This window comes from Ranitomeya imitator, chromosome 3 (assembly GCF_032444005.1).
Source record: "Ranitomeya imitator isolate aRanImi1 chromosome 3, aRanImi1.pri, whole genome shotgun sequence".
Classification (NCBI taxonomy): Eukaryota; Metazoa; Chordata; class Amphibia; order Anura; family Dendrobatidae; genus Ranitomeya; species Ranitomeya imitator.
The window spans coordinates 140,769,363-140,795,065 of NC_091284.1; the positions used below are offsets into that span (position 1 = coordinate 140,769,363).

General features: G+C 43.2%; 1 protein-coding gene across 2 annotated transcripts in view; it reads right to left on the reverse strand.

The window, feature by feature from the left end:
- Positions 1 to 13,856: 13,856 nt before the first annotated feature.
- PCYT1B (phosphate cytidylyltransferase 1B, choline) overlaps positions 13,857 to 25,703 on the reverse strand; it is a 73,168-nt gene continuing 61,321 nt past the window's right edge. Inside the window, exons 6-8 of one of the 2 annotated variants that reach the window (XM_069761537.1) lie at positions 24,279 to 24,421; positions 21,661 to 21,849; positions 13,857 to 18,580 (exon numbers count right to left, since the gene is read on the reverse strand). In XM_069761537.1, the coding sequence (XP_069617638.1) occupies positions 18,365 to 18,580; positions 21,661 to 21,849; positions 24,279 to 24,421 (548 nt within the window). In that variant the 3' untranslated portion in view covers positions 13,857 to 18,364. The remainder of the gene's footprint in view (positions 18,581 to 21,660; positions 21,850 to 24,278; positions 24,422 to 25,703) is intronic. The other variant, XM_069761536.1, reaches the window with a different exon arrangement.

Genomic DNA, 25,703 nt, shown 5'->3' on the forward strand with positions numbered 1-25,703 from the left:
AGTCCCATCTCAAGTAAGGCCACCCGGACCGGGATCTATACAAGGGGGACGAAGTCACCTACACCCGACATTTTGGGGAGAGGGGGTGATTCGCCCTGAATGTGCGCAAGCGACCAGTCCCCATGACATCACCAGTCAAAGCGGCGGAGAAGCCGTCCCCCATAGCGAGGGTGCCCCCTTGTGACCGAACCACGACCGTCACCAAGGCCACGGTGGTGACCTCTACTTGCACCGTGGACACTGCTACTACGGCGGTGGCAGAGAGCTCGACATCAGGAGTGGTTGGCACCTCGGTTGCTGCGAGGACCAGGACAATTGCCACATAGACCCCTGACTGGAGCCCGGGATCTCCTGTGACCACGCCGAGTGCCCGTGAGTACCCGGTGGGGTGGCCCCGCCCACTGCTGCCGGTGGAGTTGTCACGACCACTAACGCTGAGGAAATAAACCTCGGAGATCCGAATATGTACATAGTTAACTCTTTATCTTCAAACTGCTACCTTAAACCCATCCAGGGTTAACTCCATGGGGTCCCTTTGCTTACCCGGGATCCCTATTGTTTATAGTTCATTTTCTAGTTTGCACCTTCTTAAAGGTGCTCCCTACTGGTTTTACAAGTGAAAGAAGACTTTGCGAAGATAATGCTTCTGGACATGACGCAGAAGGTCTTGCTTTCAGTAGACTTGCAGACAGAGAGAATCTGCACTACTTTCTAGAGACTTGGGTTCCTCTTAAAGGGAATGTTTACATGATTGCGTTAATAAAAGTTGAAACGTTAATAATGTTGAAATTTAGAAAGTTTGATAATGTTAATAAAGATTGAGGACAGTAAAGCTTGAAGTGAACCCGTAGGGGTTAGAGAGAGAGTCCTCCTGAGAACTGTAGAAAGATGGTCGGCACAATGACAGTAGGCCCAGCCAAGGAGCTAGGCAGTCCTGCATTGGGGAAGTTAGAACGGAAAGAAAAGTTGAGTTATTTATATAGTATTTTATAGTAGGCCTTTAGTGGGTTCAGCTTATACGCCCTTAAAGGAAAAAAAAAAAAGTAAAATTATTGTTCAAAGTTTGCACTTGGTAGAATACCCGGCTGGGTACTGAGAGTTATTTACAGTCAGAATGTAATTTAAAAATATTTAAGCTTTGTTTTTGTTTGTAACGTTCAAGTGTTCTCACCTCCCATAAAGGGAAGCATTGTTCTATTTACTTGTTTTAGCATTTCAAAAATTTTGTTTGTCTTTTGCTGCAATGTATTGTTGTTCTTCTTTCCAGTCCTGGAGTAATGGATTTAACCAAGGGGAAAGTGCAGTGCCCCAGAGATCTGGTCATTGCAGTATGACACTCTGCCGCTAAGGGGAGTGATGGTACGTCTGATGGCACTGAAGGAATTCTCCTGACCAGGTATCACCAGCACACATTACACTTCACACTCCGGCCACTAGGGGGAGCAAAAGGCTTTATTTATTGGGCCCCTCCTCACACTGGTAAAACTAGGGGTTGGATAGAAAGTTAGTCAGAACCTGACTGGGTTGGATTCAGGCAACATCCCGTGGCAGGGGGTGTTGCAGGGAGAAGACACAGGGGGGTCCCTGTCAGGCGTGGGAACCTGGCAGGTGCCTAGCGAACAGAGCAGAACGTAACGGAGCCGCGCCTGCACCTCCTTGTGGCGGTATCCTAAGAAAGAGACAAGAACGGAAGGATATTGTGGAACAGTGTAAACGGGATCAAGCAAAAAGGAGTACCAGTAGGAGTCATGCCGTGAGACCGAGGCAACATCCTACTGAGGCGCGTAGCCGGTGGCCGGAACACCGCGGGAGTAACTGACTTTAGGCCTTACTTCAAACTCCGCAGGACAGTTAATTATAGGTTGTCTGTCTACCTTAAATTTCCTAAGAAGGCTTAGGGGCAACAGTGGGAGAGGGGCGTCTCTAGGGTCCCGGAAGACCTCCAGGCCTTCCCGTCATACGGGTGCGTCCTAGCCAAAACATACTGGGGGACGAGAAACTAGCAACATCTGGAACTAAAGAGAGAGAGAGCTGTAGAGAACGACGAACGAGAACAGCAGTTGTGAGGACTATTCCGAATGCTCAGCAGGGTAGGACTACAACACACAGGCGCTAGTGGTGGGCAACGATTTCCATCTGCGAGGGAATTTCTGGAAGTGCCCATCAGGCCGGCCTGTCTCTGTTAGCCCTGTTAAACGTGCTCTGGATTGAGGATCCTGAAGTCTTCAGTAAAGAGGTAAAGAGACTGCAACCTTGTGTCCTCGTTATTGCCTACACCTCACACCATCACCATCCACCTTACTGGGAAGCCCTGGGGACATATTTCACCTGTGGGAAGGTATACCATCCAGCTGCCATTCCTTCACCCCAGCGGACCCCACAGCAGCGTCGGTCACCCTGACCGAACACCACAGGTGGCGTCACGAACCCCTGACAGACTGTACCACCTTTATTGGACACCCCTTAGCAGGGTCGCGGACCGGGTCTAGCCACCGTGACAGCCTCAGAACCGAACCAGAGAGGCCCGGTACCAATCAGCCCCGTGGCCCTGTGTCTGGGGGCGATCCATATAGCTTTAGGGTGTCAGCCTTTGCTAGGTACTGAATGACACTGTGGCTTTCTTCCCTCTGAGTTGTGTGCACTTAGACAAGTCTTTTCTCCCTTGTCTCTTAGTCTCCTTTGAGGTAGTTCATTCAAATAGTGGCACTGCTTTCAGACACTTCCTATTTTGTCATGAACCTTTTATCACACTCTAGACATTACACGGGAACATACAGTATTACATTTCAATAATGAACTTGTTTCTTTAAGGGGGAAACGCGGTTAGCCTGTTTATATCCTTACAAATGGACACTACCCCTAAAATAATGTCAAGTAGTATTGAACATCGAAGAAAGGTGCAATGCTGATGTACAGATAATGAATAATGCAGTAAAAAAATAAGGTACCGTAAGTAATAACACTATGTAATAAAGTGCCATGTGCATAGTCATCTATGTAAACTGGCTCCTAGAAAAAGCATCATCTGGGAATGAGGACCCCACATGTATTGCCACAAGAGAAACTAATTTTTGGCCTAGGAAAAAAGTTCTGGAGCAATGTGCACATTTTGAAATGTTTTTAGTCATCTTGTCTATGTTTTTGTGTTTGTTACTTAATAAAGATTTAGATTGCTTAAATTTAGGAAGTGCAAGTGTTCTTTGCACTTGTCTTTCCTCCTATTTTATAATTGCATTTGTCTTACATGTGTTTTGGTTAGTACTCATCAATATACAGGTGGTGCCCTCTCCATTGTAACTTTTTGGTAACCTATAGGGCTCACTATTGCATGAACTGATCTTTTAGGTGCTGTTGAGCCTCATACACCATCAGCAGTTTTGGCATCACCTGCATTCGGAAGAAGCAGATCTGTCCCTGGAAAATACTTTGCCACACATTAGCTCCTCTCTTTAAGGCGTGTCCCACACGTCCAGATAATTCCGGTACCGGAGTTATCCATGTCCGTGTGTCCGTGAGCTCACGTAGGCCATCCGTGTGGCACACGTGCGGCACACGTGTGCCGACTGGGTACCACACGGAGCGTGCAGGAGACAGCGCTAGAGATAAGCGCTGTCCCCTGCATCTGGTGCTGAAGCCGCCATTCATATCTTCTCTCCAGCAGCGTTCGCTGGCGAGAAGATATGAAAAATCCTTTTTTTTTTTTTTTTTTTTTTTAGTGTTTAAAATAAAGATCCCTGTACCCACCCCCCTCCCACCCCCTGTGCGCCCGCCCGCTGTTAATAAAATACTCACCCGGCTCCCTCGCAGCGTCCTGTCCTCGCCGCAGCTTCTCCTGTATGAGCGATCACATGGTGCCGCTCATTACAGTGATGAATATGCGGCTCCACCCCATGAAAACATGCTGACATGTGCAGAGACACATTGATTTCAATGTGTCTACGTGAGTCAGTGTATCCGGTACGTGAGGAAACTGTCACCTCACGTACCAGAGCCACTGACGTGTGAAACCGGCCTAATGCTGTTACCAGGGCAGGTTCAAGGTTTTCATGGGCCCAGAACGAAAGAGTGTCATTTGGCCCTTTTAACACATACCACGGATTTGCGATGCACAGTTAAAAAATCTAGATATAGTACAATGCCAACGATTTCACTTCTTAACATATTAGACTGGACAGTATAGTCCCCCATACAGTATTATGGGCACCACATAGTCCTTCATACAGTATTATGAGCATCACATAGTCCTCCATATAGTATTATGGGCACCATATATTGTTCCATACAGTATTATGGGCACCATATAGTCCTCCATAAAGTATTATGGGCATCATATATTGCTCCATACACCTATATGGGTCCAATATAGTGTTTCATACAGTATAATGGACACCAAATTTTGCTCCACACAGTATAATGGGTCCCACATAGTGCTCCGTACAGTATAATGGGCCCCACATAGTGCTACATACAGTTTATAATGGCCCCATATAATGCTGCAAACAGTATAATGGCCCTATTGATTGCTCCATACAGTATAATGGGCCCCATATAATGCTCCATACAGTATAATGGATCCATATATTGCTCCATATAGTACATAAAGGTCCCACATAATGCTCCATACAGTATAATGGGCCCCATATAATGCGCTATACAGTATAATGGGCCCTGTATATTGCTCCATATACAATATAATGGCCCCCATATGATGCTCCATACAGTATAATGAGGCCCATATAACATTCCATCTAGTGTAAGGCCTTCTTCACATGTCCGTTTTGTATGTCCGTTTGCTGTATGTTTTTTAAGGACTGCAAACACAGACGTATGCATGCAAACCGATTGTATTCAATGGTGCGCACATGTCAGGTTTTTCACATGGACCGTGTGTCCATTTGAGAAACCCGCAGACATGTCAATTTTTTTGTGCAGCATGGACAAAATGCGTGCTGCACACTAATGACACATGGATGACATCTGTGTGTCATCAGTGTGATACGTACCCCAGCCTGGGAACAAGTGGTTTAGTTTGCGCTGGTCCCTGGCACCAGCCGGCTGCTGAAGGTAGATGTCATAATTGTCTCCTGCTTGTGCTGATATCACCATGACCAGGAATCAATGATGGGAGTTGACAAGTACCGGCATCAGAGAAGAAGCGGCACAGTTCGCGCTGTTCCCTGGCGTCAGTTTGCTGCTGAAGGCAGTTCTCATCATTGTCTCTTGCTCACGCTGATCTCAACTCACAGCTGTTAGCTTTGCCTTTCCTGGTGAATTTATGGGGGATCCCAGAAAAAAATGATGTAGGGTCCCCCTATAAATTCAAACCAGCAAAGGCTAAACAGACAGCTGTGGGTTGATAATAATAGCCTGGGAAGGGGTCAGAGACATTGCCCCCCACCTCCAGGTTACCAACATCATCCCTCAAGAGCCCCAGAAATGGTGCATCCATGAGATGCATCAAATCTGGTGCTTAGCCTCGCTATTCCCACTTGTGGTGGGGTTGATGTCACCTTTTATATTATCAGGTGACATCAAGAACACAGGTTAATAATGGCAAAGCATCTATAAGACACCTATCCATTACTAACCCCATAGACATTTTGTAAATAAACACACAGCAAGAATAAAGTCCTTTATATGAAAATCAACATACATAGTCTTGTGACATATCAAATTAAAGCCCAAAATTCAGGCTCTCAAAACTTTGGAAATCTATACAAAATTAACTAATGAAGATAAAAATTGAAAACTTAGAATTTTTAATTCACTGAAGTCCTACTTCAAAAACACCAAAGAAAATAAATATCCTAAGATGTCAGTTAAAAAAACAAAAATAAAATTTCTATCACTTGAAATGGAATGACCCGAACTCATAAACTCCTCCACCAGAAATATTTTAGAAATCAATTGAGAAAAGATCTATGTGTGAATTATGTGTGTCAACCATTGTATCTAAATAAAAACAGAACTTTCTTTGACATGAGGGTATCGTCTATGTGGATTTAAAAGGGTTTTCCCACAGACAAAGTTACCGCATATACTCGAGTGTAAGCCGACAAGCCGACCCGAGTATAAGCCTAGACCCCTAATTTTGGCACAAAAAAATGGAAAACTTATTGACTCGAGTATAAGCCTAGGGTTGGAAATGCAGCTACTGGTAAATTTCAAAAATAAAAATAGATACCAATAAAAGTAAAATTAATTGAGACATCAGTAGGTTAAGTGTTTTTGAATATCCATATTGAATCAGGAGCCCCATATAATGCTCCATACAGTTCATGATGGGCCCCATAAGATGCTCCATATTAAAATATGCCCTGTTGTGAATTCTGCTCTTGGGTTCCCTCCAGTGGTTGTAGGTGGGAATGCAGTTGTCTCTGAGTCACAGTCCTGGCCAGGTGTATCTGCTGATTGCAGTTCGTACTGGGATATTTAAGTGTGCAGGATTCATTAGCCCTTGCCAGTTGTCAATGTTTCTTCTGAAGTGTTGGATCACTTTCTGGCTTCTCCTGCTCAACTGTCAATTCAGCAAAGATAAGTGTCTGGTTTTTGTTTCTGTGGCACACATGCAGTGTGCTTATATTCTGTGCTATTCATTTGTTTTTCTCTTGTCCAGCTTAGACTGTGTCAGTGTTTTCTCGGTCTTGTTGGATTCTCTGGAGATGCAGATATACGCTCCACATTTTTAGTTAGATGGTGGAGTTTTTGTATTTTCTGCTGTGGATATTTTTGGAAGGATTTTTAATACTGACCGCTTAGTATCCTGTCCTATCCTTTCCTATTTAGCTAGTGTGTGCCTCATTTGCTAAATCCTGTTTTCTGCCTACGTGTGTCTTTTCCTCTACTACTCACAGTCAATATTTGTGGGGGGCTGCCTATCCTTTGGGGTTCTGCTCTGAGGCAAGGTAGAAATTCCTATTTCCATCTATAGGGGTATTTAGTCCTCCGGCTGTGTCGAGGTGTCTAGGTTTTGTTAGGCACACCCCACGGCTACTTCTAGTTGCGGTGATAAGATCAGGGTTTGCGGTCAGTATAGTTACCACCTACTCCAGTGAACGTTGTCATGCTGCTCCAAGGTCACCTGATCATAACAATGCCCCATATAATGCTGGATAAAAGGTTAATGATGGCCCCAAAAGATGCTCCATAGAATATTATGCCCCATATAATGTTGCACAAAGGTTGATAGCCCCATAAGATACTCAATATAATAATATGCCCCATATGCTGCTCCATAAAGGCTGATGGCCTCATAGGATGCTCCATAGAAAATTATGCCCCATACAATGCTGCACAAAGGTTGATGACCCCATAAGATGCTCCAAAGAATAATATACCCCATATGCTGCTCCATAAAGGTTGATGGCCCCATAAGATGCTCAATAGAATAATATGCCCCATATGCTGCTCCATAAAGGTTGATGGCCCCACAAGATGCTCCATAGAATATTATGCCCCATATAATGCTGAACAAAGGATGATGGCCCCATAAGATGCTCAATAGAATAATATGCCCCATGTAACAACCCAGCCGGCATCACTGCATAGCCTTCCATCCCCCACCTGCCTGTTTCATCAACTCACTCACCCTGTGCCATGCTGTGAGATCTCTCTGCTGCCGGCTCCATGTTGTGTGCTTCATTTCATGGCCACTTGCTCTGTGCAAACTTCTTGGTTGTGTGCATAGGGGGGCGGCGCTGGCAAATCCAGATTCTTATTGAGGCTGTGTGCACCTCCCTATGGTGGTATGGAAAAACACCGTATGCACTACCCGACGTGGTGCCTAAGTAGGGTCCCACACCGTATATATAGAAGAAAATAAACTTAGGCACTCAACTTATGCAGAGTTTGTTGGTGATTTAATGTAGTCATCAAATTAAACGTTTCGGCTCTGAGCTGACTAGCGGTGGATTCCGCGTCTCTGCCAGACACACCGAAACGCTGTCTTCCCCGGGCTTCCATTAGTTACTGGTTACACCAGTCCAGACATTTCTCCTTTAGACAGACTCTTTTGCTACTGTGCCAATGAGAGATACACACGTTCACCTACGTTTTCATCCTTCTCTGATAGGTATTTGTTACTGAAGAAGGCCGTCCATTGTGGCCGAAACTTTTAATTTGATGACTACATTAAATCACCAACAAACTCTGCATTAGTTGAGTGCCTAAGTTTATTTTCTTCTTCCACCTCCCTATGGTGTCCCGGCCAATGGCCTAGAGGCCTCTGATTCTTAAGGCGTCATCACCCATTGGAGGACGCCTGAGCAAACTATTTCCCTCAGTTAGTATTTGCTACTGAGCTGCCAGGTTATGTTCTGTCTCTGTGGGCTGCAATCCACAGGCCTATATCCGTGTCCAGTTCTAGTATCTGTGTCTGTTCCTGTCTGAACTCTGGTCTATGTCCGTCCCTGTTCCTTCTTTGTTTGTTTGCCATTTCCACTCTGCTGTGTGTACCTCTGCCTTATCTCTCTGCTCTGTTTGCCACTACCAGTGGCTCTACACCTCTTTGCTGTGCTTGCCACAATCAGTGGTTCGGCACCTGCCTGCTCTATTTGCCACTACCCGTGGCTCTGTGCTCCAGTGGCTCCGCTCTTGGCTCCGCCTCCAGGGGCTCCGTCCTTAGCTCCGCCTTCTCCTTCTCTGCTCTTAGCTCCGCCTTCCTCTTCTCTGCTCTCAGCTCTGTCTTCTCCTTCTCTGCTCTTGATGCGTTTCTGTTCTTGGCTCTGCCTCTGGCTCTTGGCTCCGCCTCCTGTGTTTCTGTTCTTGGCTCCACCTCCTTTGGTTCCGCCTTGTGTCTGCTCTTGAATTCTTGCTCTACCTCTGTCCTTGCCGTACAGGTCTCTACCTGTTTCTTTATAATCACCAGTCCAAACAGGTCCTTACCTGCTCCCATATACCCTCCAGTCTGAACAGGTTCTTACCTGTTTCCATACACCCATCCGTATACCAGTTCCTACCAGAGTATCAGCCCTGTCCGTCTGACCTGCCAGAGTGCCAGCTGTGCCCGCCTGCCTGTGTCTCTGTCAAGCCCGTCAAGGCCTCTGCCGTACTCGTCCGCCAGCCAGTGTCACAGCCATGCCTGCCTGTCTGTGTCCTGTCCCCTGGTGAGTTCAGCATCCACAACCAGACACCACCCTGGAGTGGTACCTGATAGCTAACTGCCGCACAAGTCTGACCTCACCACCAGGAGCTTCAGCAAACACCCCTGGGTGCCCACGCCAATCAGTTTGGGCCCAAGCGTTAGACCCTATATGCTGCTCCATAAAGGTTGATGGCCCCATAAGATGTTCCAAAGAATATTATGTCCCATATAATGCTGCACAAAGGTTGATGGCCCCATAAGATGCTCCATAGCATAATATGCCCCGCATGCTGCTGCGATTAAGAAAAAAAAATGACATACTCACCTCTCGTCCTGAGCAGGCAGTGACATCGGCGCGCTATGGGGGCCAGGTGCTGGAGTCGCCGCTGGTTCAGGGCACTGGCACTTGTGATATTCACCTGTTCCCGTTCCACCAACATGCACCGCTGTGTCTTCCGGGTCTCTGCAGTGACTGCTCAGGCAGAGGGCGCGCATTAACCACATCATCGAGCCCTCTGACCTGAATGTCACAGCCAGAGGACACGGAAGACAGAGCCTGGCGGTTGAACGGGGACAGGTGAATATTGCATAGCTCACCCTCCCCCATCATACTCATTCTCCCGGCGCAGTCTCTGCAAGTCCCTGCTTCTCTGATGGTCTCCGGTGTGCACCGGTAGCTTGTTCCTGTGTTCAGGGGTCACATAGTGCCGCTCATTAAAGTAATGAATATGTGCGCCATGCCTACGGGAGTGGAGTCGCGTCCATATTCATTACTTTAATGAGCGGTACCACGTGACCGCTGAACACAGGAAGAGCTGTGGGACCATCGGAGAAACAGGGAAGTGCAGAGACCACGCCAGGAGCAGGTGAGTATGATGTGACAGCCGCCACTCCTGCCACTTCCCCTCCCCCGCTGACTCCCTGGGACTGTGACTCGAGTATAAAGGTACCGTCACACTAGACGATATCGCTAGCGATCCGTGACGTTGCAGCGTCCTCGCTAGCGATATCGTCCAGTGTGACAGGCAGCAGCGATCAGGCCCCTGCTGTGCTGTCGCTGGTCGGGGAAGAAAGTCCAGAACTTTGCTTCGTCGCTGGACTCCCCGCAGACATCGCTGAATCGGCGTGTGTGACACCGATTCAGCGATGTCTTCACTGGTAACCAGGGTAAACATCGGGTAACTAAGCGCAGGGCCGCGCTTAGTAACCCGATGTTTACCCTGGTTACCATCCTAAAAGTAAAAAAAAACAAACACTACATACTTACCTACAGCCGTCTGTCCTCCAGCGCTGTGCTCTGCACTCCTCCTGCTCTGGCTGTGAGCGTCGGTCAGCCGGAAAGCACACGTCACCGCTCTGCTTTCCGGCCGCTGTGCTCACACAGACAGTACAGGAGGAGAGCACAGCACAGCGCTGGAGGACAGACGGCTGTAGGTAAGTATGTAGTGTTTGTTTTTTTTTACTTTTAGGATGGTAACATCGGGTTACTAAGCACGGCCCTGCGCTTAGTTACCCGATGTTTACCCTGGTTACCGGCATCGTTGGTCGCTGGAGAGCGGTCTGTGTGACAGCTCTCCAGCGACCAAACAGCGACGCTGCAGCGATCCGGATCGTTGTCGGTATCGCTGCAGCGTCGCTAAGTGTGACGGTACCTTAAGCCGAGAGGGGCACTTTCAGCCTAAAAAAATGGGTGTCACGCTCATGCCCCGACTGGTGGGCGTGAGCTCAGGGGGTTTGTGGCCCCACTGTGCCATGAACCAGACTACCCTGGAAGGGGCGTAACTATGACAGCTGCCTTGGTCTTCGCTGGAGCCTCTGATGGTGAGGTCAGACTTGTGCGGCAGGCAGCTGCCAGGTGCTACTCCAGGGTGCTGTCTGGCTGTGGCTGCTGATCCCACTTGGAGAACAGGAAAACTACGACAGGTGCAGGCATCAGGCAGGACTGGTAGATGAGCACGGATGAAACTGAGACGAGTAGGCTGGCACGGCTGAGACACAGGGCTGGCAGAGACACAGGGCTGGCAGGAATGACAGAGACACAGGGCTGGCAGGAACGGCAGAAACACAGGGCTAGCAGGAACTGCAGAGAAACAGGGCTGGCAGGAACGGCAGAGACACAGGGCTGGCAGGAATGGCAGAGACACAGGGCTGGCAGGAACGGCAGAGACACAGGGCTGGCTGGTGTAGTGTATGAAGGAACAGGTTTGGACCTGTTCACACAAGAGGTGCAGGTATGGATGCAAGCTGGAAGGAAAGGAGTATGAAGAAACAGGTTGGGACCTGTTCACACGGGAGATGCAGGTATGGATATGAAGTATGAAGGAAAGGAGAATGAAGGAACAGGTTGGGACCTGTTCACACAGGAAGAGAAGTGCAAGGCTGCAGAAAGGAGCGGAAGAGCAGCAGGAGATATCGCAGCAACAAAAGCTAAGCAAAGCGGAACCACAAGGAATGCGGAGAGGAGCTGCAGCAAGAGATTACTGCAGCAGCAGAAGCTAAAAGACACAAAAGAGCACAGTGAGGTAAAACATACTCTGTTGTAAAAAAAATCACAGTAATAAGCAAGTGCCAATCAAAAGATGGAAAAAACAGGGTATTTAGTTGATACGTTTTTTTGCAGAAAAATGTATACTAAGTTGCTCCACCAATCGTCAAGGTATACCCATATAGAGCAGTCCTACCTAACGTATATAATCCCTATCTGATGTATTTAAAAACCTGATCATCTGTATAGTACCTGTATAAGCAGGGTTCAGAGAGGGAATTTTCATGTGGACATGCTGGATGGAAACAGCTTTGATGCAAATGACCCATAAGGAGTGGTGGACTCCCTAGTCTTGTAGAAACAAGAGAACAATTACAGAACCAGAAACACATGGGCTACTTGCACAATGAACAAGTCTGTTGGAACCTGTTCACACACCACCAAGAAACTTGAAGACACAAAAGAGCACAGTGAGGTCAAAAATACTCTGTTGCAAAAAAAATCACAGTAATAAGCAAGTGCCAGTCAAAAGATGGAAAAAACAGGGTATTTAGTTGATACATTTTTTTGCAAAAAAATGTATACTAAGCTGCTCCACCAATCGTCAAGGTATACCCATATAGCGCAGTCCTACCTAATGTATATAATCTATCTGATGTATTTAAAAACCTGATCATCTGTATAGTACCTGTATAAGCAGGTGGTGTGTGAACAGGTTCCTACAGACTTGTTCCTACAGACTTGATCATTGTGCAAGTAGCCCATGTGTTTCTGGTTCTAGCAGCAGAAGCTAAGCAGAACGGAACCACAAGGAATGCGGAGAGGAGCTGCAGAAAGAGATTACTGCATCAGCAGAAGCTAAGCAGAGCGGAACCACAAGGAATGCGGAGAGGAGCTGCAGCACGAGATTTCTGCAGAAGCTAAGCAGAGCGGAGCCACAAGGAATGTGGAGAGGAGCTGCAGCAAGAGATTCCTGCAGCAACAGGAGCAGAGCAGAGTAGAACGGAGCTGAACCACAGGAGTGCGGAGCAGAGGTAAAGCTGCAAGAGAGCGGAGCACAGGCAAAGTCACAAGAGCCGAAAGAGTGCAGAGCAAAAGGACTCAAGGAAAGACACAGCAGGGAAGAAAGCCACAGACAAGGAGATAGAGGTAGGACAAAGTTCAGACAAGGTAATGGAACAAGACAAGGTACAAGAACAAAGACACAGGGACCAGGATATTCTGCCTCCTGGAGGGCGGACAAACAAGATCAAGGCAAGGAGAAAAGCCTCTAGAGAGGGAGTAACACAGAGCAAGGCCTGGCAACTCAGAAGCTAAACACAAACTGAGCTAACACATTGCACAGGCCCAGTCCAATGGGTGGAGCTGCACTAAATACTGGAGGCCTCTTGGTAATTGGTGAGGAACAGATTAGACAGGTGCATCTGATTCCTGTAAGAACCAGAGAGTTCAGGCGCCGCTCCCTTATGCACACAGCGCGGAAACATGCAGAGAGCAGAGGCACAGAATATGAAGCTGGCAAGAAACAGAAACTACAACATGACCTGGAGCAGTGGGTAAGATAGTGTGAGAGATGAGAGGCCATGCCGTGATGCCAGCAGAGTTGTTACAATGGGCTGAAAATTTCGGCTTATACTCGAGTATATACGGTAATCTTAAAGTTGATTTTAATCAATACAACTTGGAATAATAACAATTTCCAAAATAGGATGTGTTTAAAAAAATTGTTCTTGTGCTGAGATAATCTCATAAATGTGTCCCTGCTGTGTACTGTGTAATGGCTCTGTCTGACCGTACAGGGATATGGTCTGATCATACCACATCTCCTGGGCAGAGTAGGAAGCAAAAGAGTATACCGACATTACAGCATAGCATCTCAGCTGATTCTTTTTGTGAAATACAACATTTGCCTACCTGTTTTTTAAAAATGCTTTACCTCAAAGAAAGAATTATTTGCTATCATGTTCTGTAACATCAGTATACTCTTTTGCTTCCTCCCCTGCCCAGGAGCTGTGGTATGATCAGACCATGTTCCTGTACGGTGAGACACAGCCATTACAGAGTACATAACAGGGGTACATTTATAAGATTATCTCAGCACATGAACAATTTTTCAAAACTCATGCAATTGTGTAAATTATTACTCCAAGATCTATTGATTAAAACAAACTTTGTTCATGGGACAAGCTCTTTAAGGTCTTCTTATCCATTGTTTTTTTATCCATTTTTGTAGCTTTTGATTACATGACATTGTTGAGTACAAAGGTGTTAGACATACACATAGAATCATAGGTTTAATAAGATATTTATTATCGATATTTTATAGAAAATCATGCGCTGTTACACAGTTATTAAAATGTTTCAATACATAAGGGATAAAGCTTTCATTTTCCAAGAATTAGGCACCAAACTCTCAAAACTCTCACTAGTTTCAAAAGAGCATGAATGTAATGACAATGTTGTGCACTTATCTCTTCATCCATGAGCTCCTTCTTTCTAAACCTTGTCCTTCACCCTTGCAGATGTATTGAAGTGGGAAACTATGGAATGTAAGAACATGCTAAAACTTGTAATCTTCTCTTAATATTCTTTCAAATTAATTTCAAAGGAGGAGATATCCGTTTTGCAAATTAAATAAATCGTCTTTTGAACTAATTGAGCTGTTATCTGACAAATTCTTTTTACAAAAAATATACTGGTCAATTACTATTAAAATGGTATCAAGTGCTGCCAGGAAGATGGACTAAAAGTATTTGGACATGACTGAGTCCTGATCCTGAATATTAAAGGGAATCTGTCACCCCCCAAGACCTATTACTATCGGTAAACAGGTAATAGAAATGTTACACTCATCCTACCTGTATGCCTCATATTAATAGTCTTGTTGTTGAGAAATGCTATATTCTGCTTTTATGTTAATGATTTCTTCCAGGCTTCTGAATTTAAGCAAACAACTGTGCACTATCTACATAACAGTGTACGGTAGTTTAGATGATATTGCTGCTATCACTGTGACGTGGTAGTGTCTATACTTAACAACAACTCAGTTGAAAAGCAGTGGAACATGCAAATTTACAATGCAGAGCCATCAAGCGGTGAAGAACTTGTACCAGCACAAAAACTGTGCCCCTGAAGCTTTGTAGTAAAGGATTTCTATGGTCGAGTAGTTGCATACAAGTCTAAGCTGCACAATTCCATTGTTGCTGGAGTGGTATAAAGCACTGTACTTTGGAGTAGTGGAAACGTTCTCTGGAGTAATTAATAATGTTTAACTATTTGCCATTCTGATTTTGGTAAATGACCCCAAAATATTGCCCACCAGAACGTATAGAGTTAATCTAATTTGGTAAAGAAAATGGCTAATGCTTTGAGGCTGTTTTAAGGAGTTTGCCTTATTTCTAGTGAAAAGTAATATTGATCATATAGCTTGCAAAGTTATTTTAAATCATTGTATGACTCCAACATTGTAGTAATGTGTTCCACTATGACTGTGCCCCTGTGCGCAAAGCAAAGCTCCAAAAAACATGGTAAGATGAGTATGATATGGAAGAAGTCGAGTGGTTGCAGAATTCTAAGCTCAACCCCAAAGAACACATTTGGGATGAACTGGCCCACAGATTGAGAGACAGACCCTCATGCCAAACATCATCGTCTAACCTCACAAATGCTTTTTTCCTGATTAGATGTAAATCCACATGGGCACTCTTCAAAATCTTGTTGAAAGCCTTACCAGAAGGGAGTAATGATAACAGAAAATGAGGCCCACTGTACATTAATTCTTTATTTGACTGGGACTCCAACAAGCTGGTGCAGATGTGATGGTTAGGTCTCCATACTTTTGGATGGAAAATTTAGGCTACATCATCTCGCTAACACAGCTGGAATCCCTTGAACCCCCAAGTCCGTACAATGTAACTTCCCCTACTGGCTCGACTGGACAATTTTGACGATTGGTGTACACTTTGAAGGGAATGGTCATAATAGTTATTAAGTTATACAGCCATATAGAGAAACATATCTTATTGGATTATATACAATACATAATAAGTCTATTCAATATGGCTGCTTTATATTGCGTGAATAAACCAGTATGGCATGCTCCTATTAGATTTAACTTTAAATTAAGGCTAGAAGGGTTTTCCAAGACTTTAACATTAGGGTATGCTCCTGAAAACCACAACAACAACAACCACAAATCACTTTATTGAATGTATAGCATTCCGTCAAGTCAATGAACTGGAAATTCCCTGAAACCCCCTTAATGATATTTACATAAAAACCAGTAAAGCAGGAGAAAAATGGGATTGATGTGAGGTTTCTATGGGTAGTGCCACATTGTTACAACAGTTTTCATAAAAAGTGACATGAACTTCTTTGTCGTTGGATGCTCTGCATGTGTCTAAACACATATAAAGAACTATACATTAACAAAGCTGTGGACTATAAGAATAACTAAGATCTCAACAGTAGCAAAAAGTAATGTATTAATGTAAGCTTTAGATCTTATATTCTCCTGAACATATGAGGATTACTGAATCGTTACTTTCAAATTTTTGTATTATTTGGATCTTACAGATCAGATAATATTGTGAAAAAATGTACTTTTGAGCTTTTGAATCTCTGTACTTTCCAAAGACTGGGTCAAGACAGATCTTTCAAAGATTTTATGGACTGATGAGTTGAGAATGGCATTTGATAGTCCAGATGGATTGGCTCATGACTTGTACTGCTATAGGCTGGCATTATTAAACATAAGCTAGATTTACCTTTTTGGGTTGAAAATTACACAAGGTCAATTCCCAAACCCACAGACAGTTAATTAGAAGACACTTTCTTCAAGCAGTGCTACATGAAAAAGTCTGTAACTTTTAAGAAAAACATGATATTTTTCTATACAGGATAATGCTCCATCACATGCATTGATGTTACTGCGTGGCTAGCAAGTAAAGACCTTATAGATGAAAGATTAATGATATGGCCCCTTCCTCACCTGACCTAAACCCTAATGAGAACTTGTGGGCCCCCCACCGCAAAACAGAATTCTGGCTTACGTGCCACCGGGTCATAGACTGTAATGGCGCCAACAGACTAAGCATGTGATCTAACGTGCATCATTTTCTACTAAGTCTGAGTGTCCACCTTCTTTAGGCGTATACGATGAAAATGATGCATGACAGAGAGCACGTTCACTCTATCAGCACCATTATAGTCTATGACCCCGTCGGCACATATGCCCGAATCCCGTTTTGCGGAGGGGTTCGGACATAATCCCCGACAGTCCACCAAGCGTGTAACAAAACGCAATGTAAAAGGACCCTAAGAAAGACAATACTTTCTTAAATATACAGGTTTCAGGTTTATTAACTTTTTGGATTCACCAACAACTCTGTAATTGTTCACTAACATAATAAATAATAAAAAAAAAAATTAAAATTGCCTAATAATTCTGCACCACCGTATATATGGAGGCACAATTTGGCCCCACAAGCTGCATGAAGCCATAAACTGACCATGTACATGATATTATCTTGTAGTTTTGTATCTCAGTTTGTGATACATAGAATGAAGTCAAAAGTGCTTGTATGTCAGCATGGTTGTAATGATGAGGAAAGCCGAGTTTTGACAGGAAAACTGTGTAGAATTCTATGTACATGGTATAGTGCAATATCTGCATTACCAATTATGCAGGTGATTATTGTACCCCAGCACCAGTGTGTCAGGGGCTTGTATAATTACTGCAAATTAAATTCATAAATTGGACTCCAATCTATGCACCTTAGGTTTCTGATAGTTAAGGCTGCTTTCACACATCAGTTTTTTGCCGTCAGGCAGAATCCGGCAAATTTTTTAAAAAACGGATCCGTTGCAAACTGTGAAAAGCTGATGCAACGGATCCGTTTTTCGCTGGATCCGAGTATGTGGATCTGCCGGCATTGGAAAATGCATGATTTTTAAAAAAAAAAGAATCAATCACCGGATTCCATCATTTGACCTCACATTTCATACGGTTTTCACCCGATCCATCCCTGTCTGTTTTTTAGATGGACACAAAAAAGTTCCCATGTCTGTTTTCTCCAGCTGCCGGGGAAATTTTTTTTCGACGGATCCAGCAAAAAACGGATGAAACGTGAGGCCATCCGTCACAATCCGGCGGTAATACAAGTCTATGAGAAAAAAACGGATCCAGCAGCAACTTTTGCAGGATCCGTTTTTTTTTTCAAAATTCGAGGGATTGTGCTTGACAGCAAAAGCCAGATGTGTCAAAGCTGCCTAACACAGTGTAACAGGCAGAAAATGTTCTATTCCTGCTTTAAAATTTTTACACTTGAGTATCAAAAACTAATTAATACTGGTCTATAATCTGTGCATGGTTTGCAGCCATACACAAGGTTCAAGTATACCAGGAACCACATGCCCATATTACACTATATAACTGTTGTAACATTTCACTTTTTCTCTCCTTGTAATTTATTCGCCGTTCTAATAGGTTTAATATCAAACAGCTTTGGCATGGTAGACTTTGACCATCTTGGACAAAGCAGCTATTCATTCATGGCGCGCTGAACCTTCAATACAAATTTGTCCACCAACTGCCTACATTTTTAACAAGGTGCCCAAGAATATATATTTATATATGTCCCAAAATGCTGCTCTCAGTTTGAATCCTCAAATTAAACTTTACTTAACAGAAAATCTGTTTTGGCCCTTGAGAAGACACCTAAGCGATAAGGGGTGTGGACCCTGTGTTGAAAAAAAAAAGCATAACTGCTTTTATTTTAAAACAAGACATGTACTGGTTACTTTTCATCTTCATCTCCTTCACTCATGCTGCTGATAGAGGCAGATGCTGCACCTTTGGGTGATAATGGAGGTGAGGTCTTATTAAGCATCCAAGGCAAGGTAGGTGAAGGAGAACGAGATGGAGAACGTTCTCGAGTTGGGCTGCTTGTAGGACTCTGCCTTGGGGATAGTGCTTGAAGCATCCTCCCACTCCTCTCCTGAAACATCTGCTTCTGGAAGAAAATGAACACTATTAGTACTACACGATTGTACATTATGTGAATTGCGTATGTATTTATATAGAATGTATTCCTATTATATGTAAACCAAAGACGAAGACCAATAAACTTCCTACAATAAAAATCAAGACCGCAACACTCCAAGGAAACAATTCTACGATCAAGACTCTTAATCATCTAATAAGATCGTAAAACTCACTTTGTATGTTAAGCACAGTTCTTTCCTAGAACTTTGTTTCAGTGTTATATCAGTATTCACAATAAAGTAGAAGAATACGGAATTAATCTAATCTTGGCAATTCCCAAATTAAATGGTTTAAGATTAAAGAGATTATCACTGTAGATAAACATGTTTTGTTACAAGAGTTCACCAATCATAAGCTCCACACAAGGAGCTCATAAGTTGTAACCTACCAGGTTAGCAGATGTGTTATTTCCCTGCAGTGCCTCCGCAGGTGCAAAAAAGCATTACACATTTTTTTCTGCAATTAATAAGCTGTCTGTGTAATTTGAAGACGTGTTGAGTGCAATCATATTGGAGATGCTCTTTGTAACTGCTGCCCCTCCAATTCGTTTTTAAGTTGAGCAGTCGGTTTGGGAAATACCCCCCTATCAGAAACTCAGGATTCCCAGAAGCATATACAAAAATGGATTTTCTAAATCAGACATCCCTAACCCTGTAATGCAAAATCACATACATGTACATCAGGGGTGTCAAACTGCATTCCTCGAGGGCCTCAAACCATGCATTGCACAAGGTGCTGGAATCATTCTCTGCAGGTGATTAAATTATCACCTGTGCAATGCAAGGAAATCCTGAAAACATGACCTGTTTGCAGCCCTCGAGGAATGCAGTTTGACACCCCTGATGTACATGATTGTGTAGGGGATCGCGTGATGATAGGGCTCAGGGGCTGATCTCTCTCCACATGTAGCTCATGCTGTCTATATTACATACCCGCTATCTGAGAGTCTAAACTACAATCTGTGCTGTTAATTATTTAAACTCTCTTGTCATTATCTGACAAAGTAAAATAAATTTAAAGTTTTTCAAAAAAGAAAAATGCATATAAAAAATTAAATCACCTCCCTTTTCCCACATTAAAAATAAAGATGTAAAAAAAATAAACATTTAGCAACGCTGTTTCTTTAAAAGTTCAGTCTATCTACATGTAAAACTAAGTAACCCATACAATACATTCCGTAATGAGATAAAACAAATTAAAAATGGGTAGAATTGTGATTTTTCTGGACACCATGCCTCCCAAAATAATGTAATTAAAAAAGATTACGGTGTCAACCCAAATTGGTATCAAACACAAAAAACAGGTGTTTAATATCGCCGTTATCATACTAATCTGGAGAATCAGTTATTTTTAACAGAGATAACCGTATATACTCGAGTATAAGCCGAGATTTTCAGTCCACTGTTTTGGACTTTTTTCGAGTCTTACCCAGGGGTCGGCAGGGGAGGGGGAGCGGGGGCTGTCTAATTATACTCACCTACTCCTGCGTGGTCCCTGCAGGTCCCTGGCTTCCACGGCACCGGCAGCTTCTTCCTTACTAAGCGGTCACATGGTACCGCTCATTACAGTAATGAATATGCGACTCTACCTCCCATAGAGGTGGAGCCACATATTCATTACTGTAATCAGCGGTAATGGTGACCGCTCAGTACAGGATGAAGGTGCGGCGTCTGGGAAGCAGGGACTGAACAGCGCCAGGAGCAGGTGAGTATAACGGGGAGGGGAGCGCTGCACAATATTCACCTGCTCCTCGTTCCGGCGCCGCTCCATCTTCTGCAGTGATGCTCAGGTCAGAGGGCACGGTGATGTGCTTAGTGCGTGCCCTCTGCCTAAAAGTCAGTGCAGAAGACACTGAAGATGGAGTGGCGCCAAAACGAGGAGTAGGTGAATATTGAAAGTGTCGGGGGCCTGAGCAACAGAGAGGTGAATATGTGATTTATTTACTTTTTATCACAGCAACAGCAAATGGGACAAGTGTCTGTATGGAGCATCTATGGGGCCATAAAGTTTGTGCAGCACTATATGGGGCCATAACGTTTGTGCAGCACTATATGGGGCCATAACGTTTGTGCAGCACTATATGGGGCCATAACGTTTGTGCAGCACTATATGGGGCAAGTGTTTGTATGGAGCATCTATGGGGCCATAACATTTGTGCAGCACTATATGGGGCCATAACGTTTGTGCAGCACTATATGGGGCCATAACGTTTGTGCAGCACTATATGGGGCAAGTGTTTGTATGGAGCATCTATGGGGCCATACCATTTGTGCAGCACTATATGGGGCCATAACATTTGTGCAGCACTCTATGGGGCCATAACTTTTGTGCAGCACTATACGGGGCTATAACGTTTGTGCAGCACTATATGGGGCAAATATCTTTATGGAGCATCTTATGGGGCCATAATCAGCATTTGTGCAGCATTATATTGGGCAAATGTGTCTATGGAGCATCTTATGGGGCCATTAACCTTTATGCAGGATTATATGGGGGCATCGTAAACTTTATGGAGCATTATATGGGGCTCCTGATTCAATATGGATATTCAAAAACACTTAACCTACTGATTTCTCAATTAATTTTACTTTTATTGGTATCTATTTTTACTTTTGACATTTACCGGTAGCTGCTGCATTTTCCACCCTAGGCTTATACTCGAGTCATTAAGTTTTCCCAGTTTTTTTGTGGCAAAATTAGGGGGGTCGGCTTATACTCGGGTCGGCTTATACTCGAGTATATACGGTAAATGTCAAAAAAGCAAAAAAAGCATGGCGGAATTGCATTTTTGTCACAATTTCACGGCCTTTGGATTTTTTTTTGTCAAAATTTTTTATGTCAAAATGAATAGCGTCATTCAAAACTGCAACTCATCCCGCAAAAAGCAAAATCTTATTACAAGAGTTGTGGCTCTTGTAAGAAGAAGAAGAGGAAAAAAATATTTATTTTAATAATTTATTTTATTCCTGTACATAAAAAAAAATATTTCCTTGTACAGAAACTTAAAACATTATGATAGCCATTAAAGAAAGTGAACTGCAGACGTACCCAGGCACCATCAGGACCAAACAACTCTAAAAAATTCCCAATAAACTCCCTTGATTTCTCCTCCCACTTCTGTATTAAATCGTGGCTCTTTTCTTCTACCTTGTAGACAAATTCTTTGGATTTTTCTTCCACATTTTTCACCTTTTCTTTCATTTTATCTACTTGGTTTTGAAACCTGTATTTTTTCTCCTGTTATAAAAACAATTACAGTTCAAATTATTATAGAGATAAAATTATCCAGCACATCTAGAGAATGATAATTGGTATACAAAAAGTACGGTTGACATATTATTGTAGTTTATTTGCACGTAGCTGCTATGGGGTTCTTGCTAAAAGTTGGCGGAGCCTTGGTATTGTGATCGGGAAGTAGTGAGAATTACCTAAGAGAACTGGAAGCTCCCAGTACTAACATTATTTTAAGCAAAATGAAAGAGAAGGAAGTTTGCTATGCAGGGTAATGTCAGAAAGTGATGTCAGTTCAGCTCATTGGGATTTGCTGCCTCATCACTATCGAAGCTACCGCCTCACCAACACTGGAGCTCCTGCAACCCTCAACCTACTGTCTCCTTCCCCATAATCCTGTAGAATGTAAGCCCACAAGGGCAGGGTCCTCGCCCCTCTGTATCAGTCTGTCATTGTTAGTTTGTTTACTGTAAGTGATATCTGTAACTTGTATGTAACCCCTTCTCATGTACAGCACCATGGAATCAATGGTGCTATATAAATAATAATAATAATAATAATAATTTGTTGGCATCTTTACAATGAATCCAACATACAATAAATCGACTAACATATTGGGGACATCTCTTAATCATTGAATTTACACATTTCCACAGGTGTATAAAATCCAGCCTCAGCCATGTGTGTAATTATGTTTTTTTTTCTGAAGAGCTCAGAGATCAGCTTAGTACAGTGACTGAGTTTCACGGATGTAACAAGTCCATTTTTAAAAATTCCTCCCTACTAAATATTCCAAAATCAACTGTAACTGGTATTATTAATAACTGAGAGCATTTACTGCTAAAATGCATAGTGCATAGAAGTTATCAGCTGTCATGTCTCAGGATTTAGGAATCATACAGACTGTATTGTATTATCATTGTGTTATTGTTGTGTTGCCTTGCAATAGGCCCCTTTTAGAAATTGCCCTGCCTTTCTCCATGTGACTCTAATGTAGTTCTAATGTCAGTAACCCCTACCTTCTTTCTTATTCACAGTTTGTCAGCCATCTTAGAAGCTCATGTGTTTGCATCTCTTGTTCACTACTGTATTTGTGCATAACTCCAAGAATTGAGATGGAAAATAAACCTTCTGGAATCTTCATATGTGCCTCCTGCAGTCGAGTTCAAGCTATCTGAGGACATCACTGTGTGTCAGTAACGATACATAGGGACAGCCATAGAAACGATGCCTCAAGCGCCCCGCATAGTTATGAAGTCAGAATGCCAAAGCTCAGCTGACTCAACAAATGCAGAGTCCCAAACCTCCTCTACAAGGGTGGAAACCGACAAAAGAGGGACCCCGTGCAACAACAATATCTAGGCACTTTGCAGTCCAGTAGTGCATCACTTTATGCACCTGTTACAAAAACTGCTTGTTGCCTTAGAGGTGAAATTGGGCCCCATTACCTTTTGCGTTCCCCACCAAAGGTATGGCTACGGTTGCTCCTCTGGTATTAACATCAGTGCAAAAAGTGTGAACTGAGAGCTTCACGAAATTACCATAGTAGAATATCTAATTGCATGTCAGCCTTACATCACAAAGCGAAAGTGCTAGGCGTAGGATGGAATGATGTTAAGTACTCTGCCAATGGACTCTAGGATAGTGAAAACCTGTTCTGTAGAGTGATGGATCACGTTTCTCTATCTAGCAGCCTGAAGGATGAGTCCAGGTTGGTGAATGCCAGGAGAATATTGTCTACTTCATTGAATTGTGCCAATTTTAAACTTTAGTGGACGAGGTATAATATTATGAGGTTAGGGGTTGGGCTAGGTCACCCAGTTATAGTGAAGGGAGGTGAGTATACACAGGAGGTTAGTATACGCAGTTTTTTAAATTGGGGTCCAGAATCAATTAAGTCTTGTGGCAGATAACTCCCTTAAAGGTTAATGAATAGTAGCTTCCAAACATATAAATTATACCCACTGTCAAATTCAGGTCATACAAATTTGACCCTGTATTTCTCATCTGACATATAAATGAAATACATTTCACATTTATTATTACTGTGGATTATGGGCCATGGCCATGGTCAGATGATGCCTGGTTATGTGATTAGAAACTGTAGCATTACTGTTTTCACAGGGATTTCTTACACTAAAACCTTATTATCAGGAATAAGAAATGAATCCTGGTATTACACGTTGAATTCATTCATGTTTAAGAGGGGATTATAGGTCTAATCCCCCTATAATCCATCAAACTGTTGTAATAATTTATGATTTCAAATGAAAATTGAGATTTCTATCCGATGTTGTATACAACACAGAGCACTTCACATTGTATAGACACAGCAAATGAAATGGGAGAACTGGTTTTAAACACCGTGTTTAACAAAAAGGGAAAAAAACTCACTCGCTATGGGAACCAGCGTTGTCAGCAGTCCTTATACTTACGTTTATAAAGCTAACATTTAGCTCTTTTGCAGTGTATCCCCTCTGGAGATTGCGTCTGGCATAAACATCGTAATCACGGACGATTCTAGTGATTATGTCTGACGTTGAGATACCTTCTGTCCTCTGTGTTGGTACAAACATGCCTGTCACAGAGAGGAAAGGTGCACTGGATGAGAGGATCTTATGTGAATGTAGTTAAAACATGATTATCTATTGATCTAATGGATGTCACACCAATCTCACATAACTTCTACCGTTAATTTTTCAGAACAAATATTGCATTAAATGCTTTTTCAGATAAACAAAAGGAGTTAATATGAATTTGGTAACTTCATTTATGTCTTTTTTCTACATATAGAGCATTTTTTAAGACGTTCAGATCTTTCCTTTGTTTGTCTTGAGAAATACTTGGATTAGTGGAACAAGATGAGACAGTATCAGAATTTTGTTTCAAAGCTGGTTATCTCGTATCACTCAATTCCGTTTATCTTGAGCTGGCCATGGACAGGAGCTGTTAGAATCTACTTACACTCTGGGATCCAGGCTTGGTTTATGATTAGCAAGGCTGGCGAGTTGTTACCTTTGAGTTGTACACCGCACAGATGATGTCATTTCAGGCCAGAAAATCAAATGCCACACCGGGGAACACAGAAGCTCAGGAAATTCACGCAACTCCTGTCCATGGCTAGAGAACACTGACATGGACCAGGGTTGCTGAAAGGGATCGGCTCATCCCTACTGATATGTATTCTTCCACTTCCATATGCATACAGCCTTGGTTCATCTGAGGTTACATGTTTTTTTTTAAAAAAAGGAGAGATGAGTAATCCACTGCCGGACACATATGGCCCTAACCTATCTTCTGAGAAGAAGAGGAGCAGACATAAAAATTCACCATGATCAATCCTTATTTCCTGGACATTATCTGCTGGTGTGGAATTATAGTGGGTTCAGGGGTTGAGGTCACACCTAGACCCTGGAATCCAGGAGGGCACAAAAGTTCCCTTTGTCCAATATGGGAAGACCAATATTATTAAAGACCTGTAATAGTTACATTCCCTGTTGGAAATTTTACATTGGGGCCCACGCGCTTCAAGTAATGCCACTGCTCTTATACACATAACATAGTCGACTGGTTGCATGAAAATCAGCAAATACAGACGCCTTTTCATCATTGTGTGTGGGGGTTTTAAAAGTAACATTTCGGAAACTAAGGTCTCATGGAAATTCCATCGCGAAGATGTACTAGACATACCTCATAACACAAACACTTCACTTTACAGTGCATAAAGATCATACAAAGAAGTATCGAGTGTCATTGTGACAGCATTATTAATAATATGGGAGGGTAATGCAAGAGTTTCATGTCATGCCTCTGCGGGTACATCTTGTAAGATATAGCAAAAACAGATAGGAATACATCAC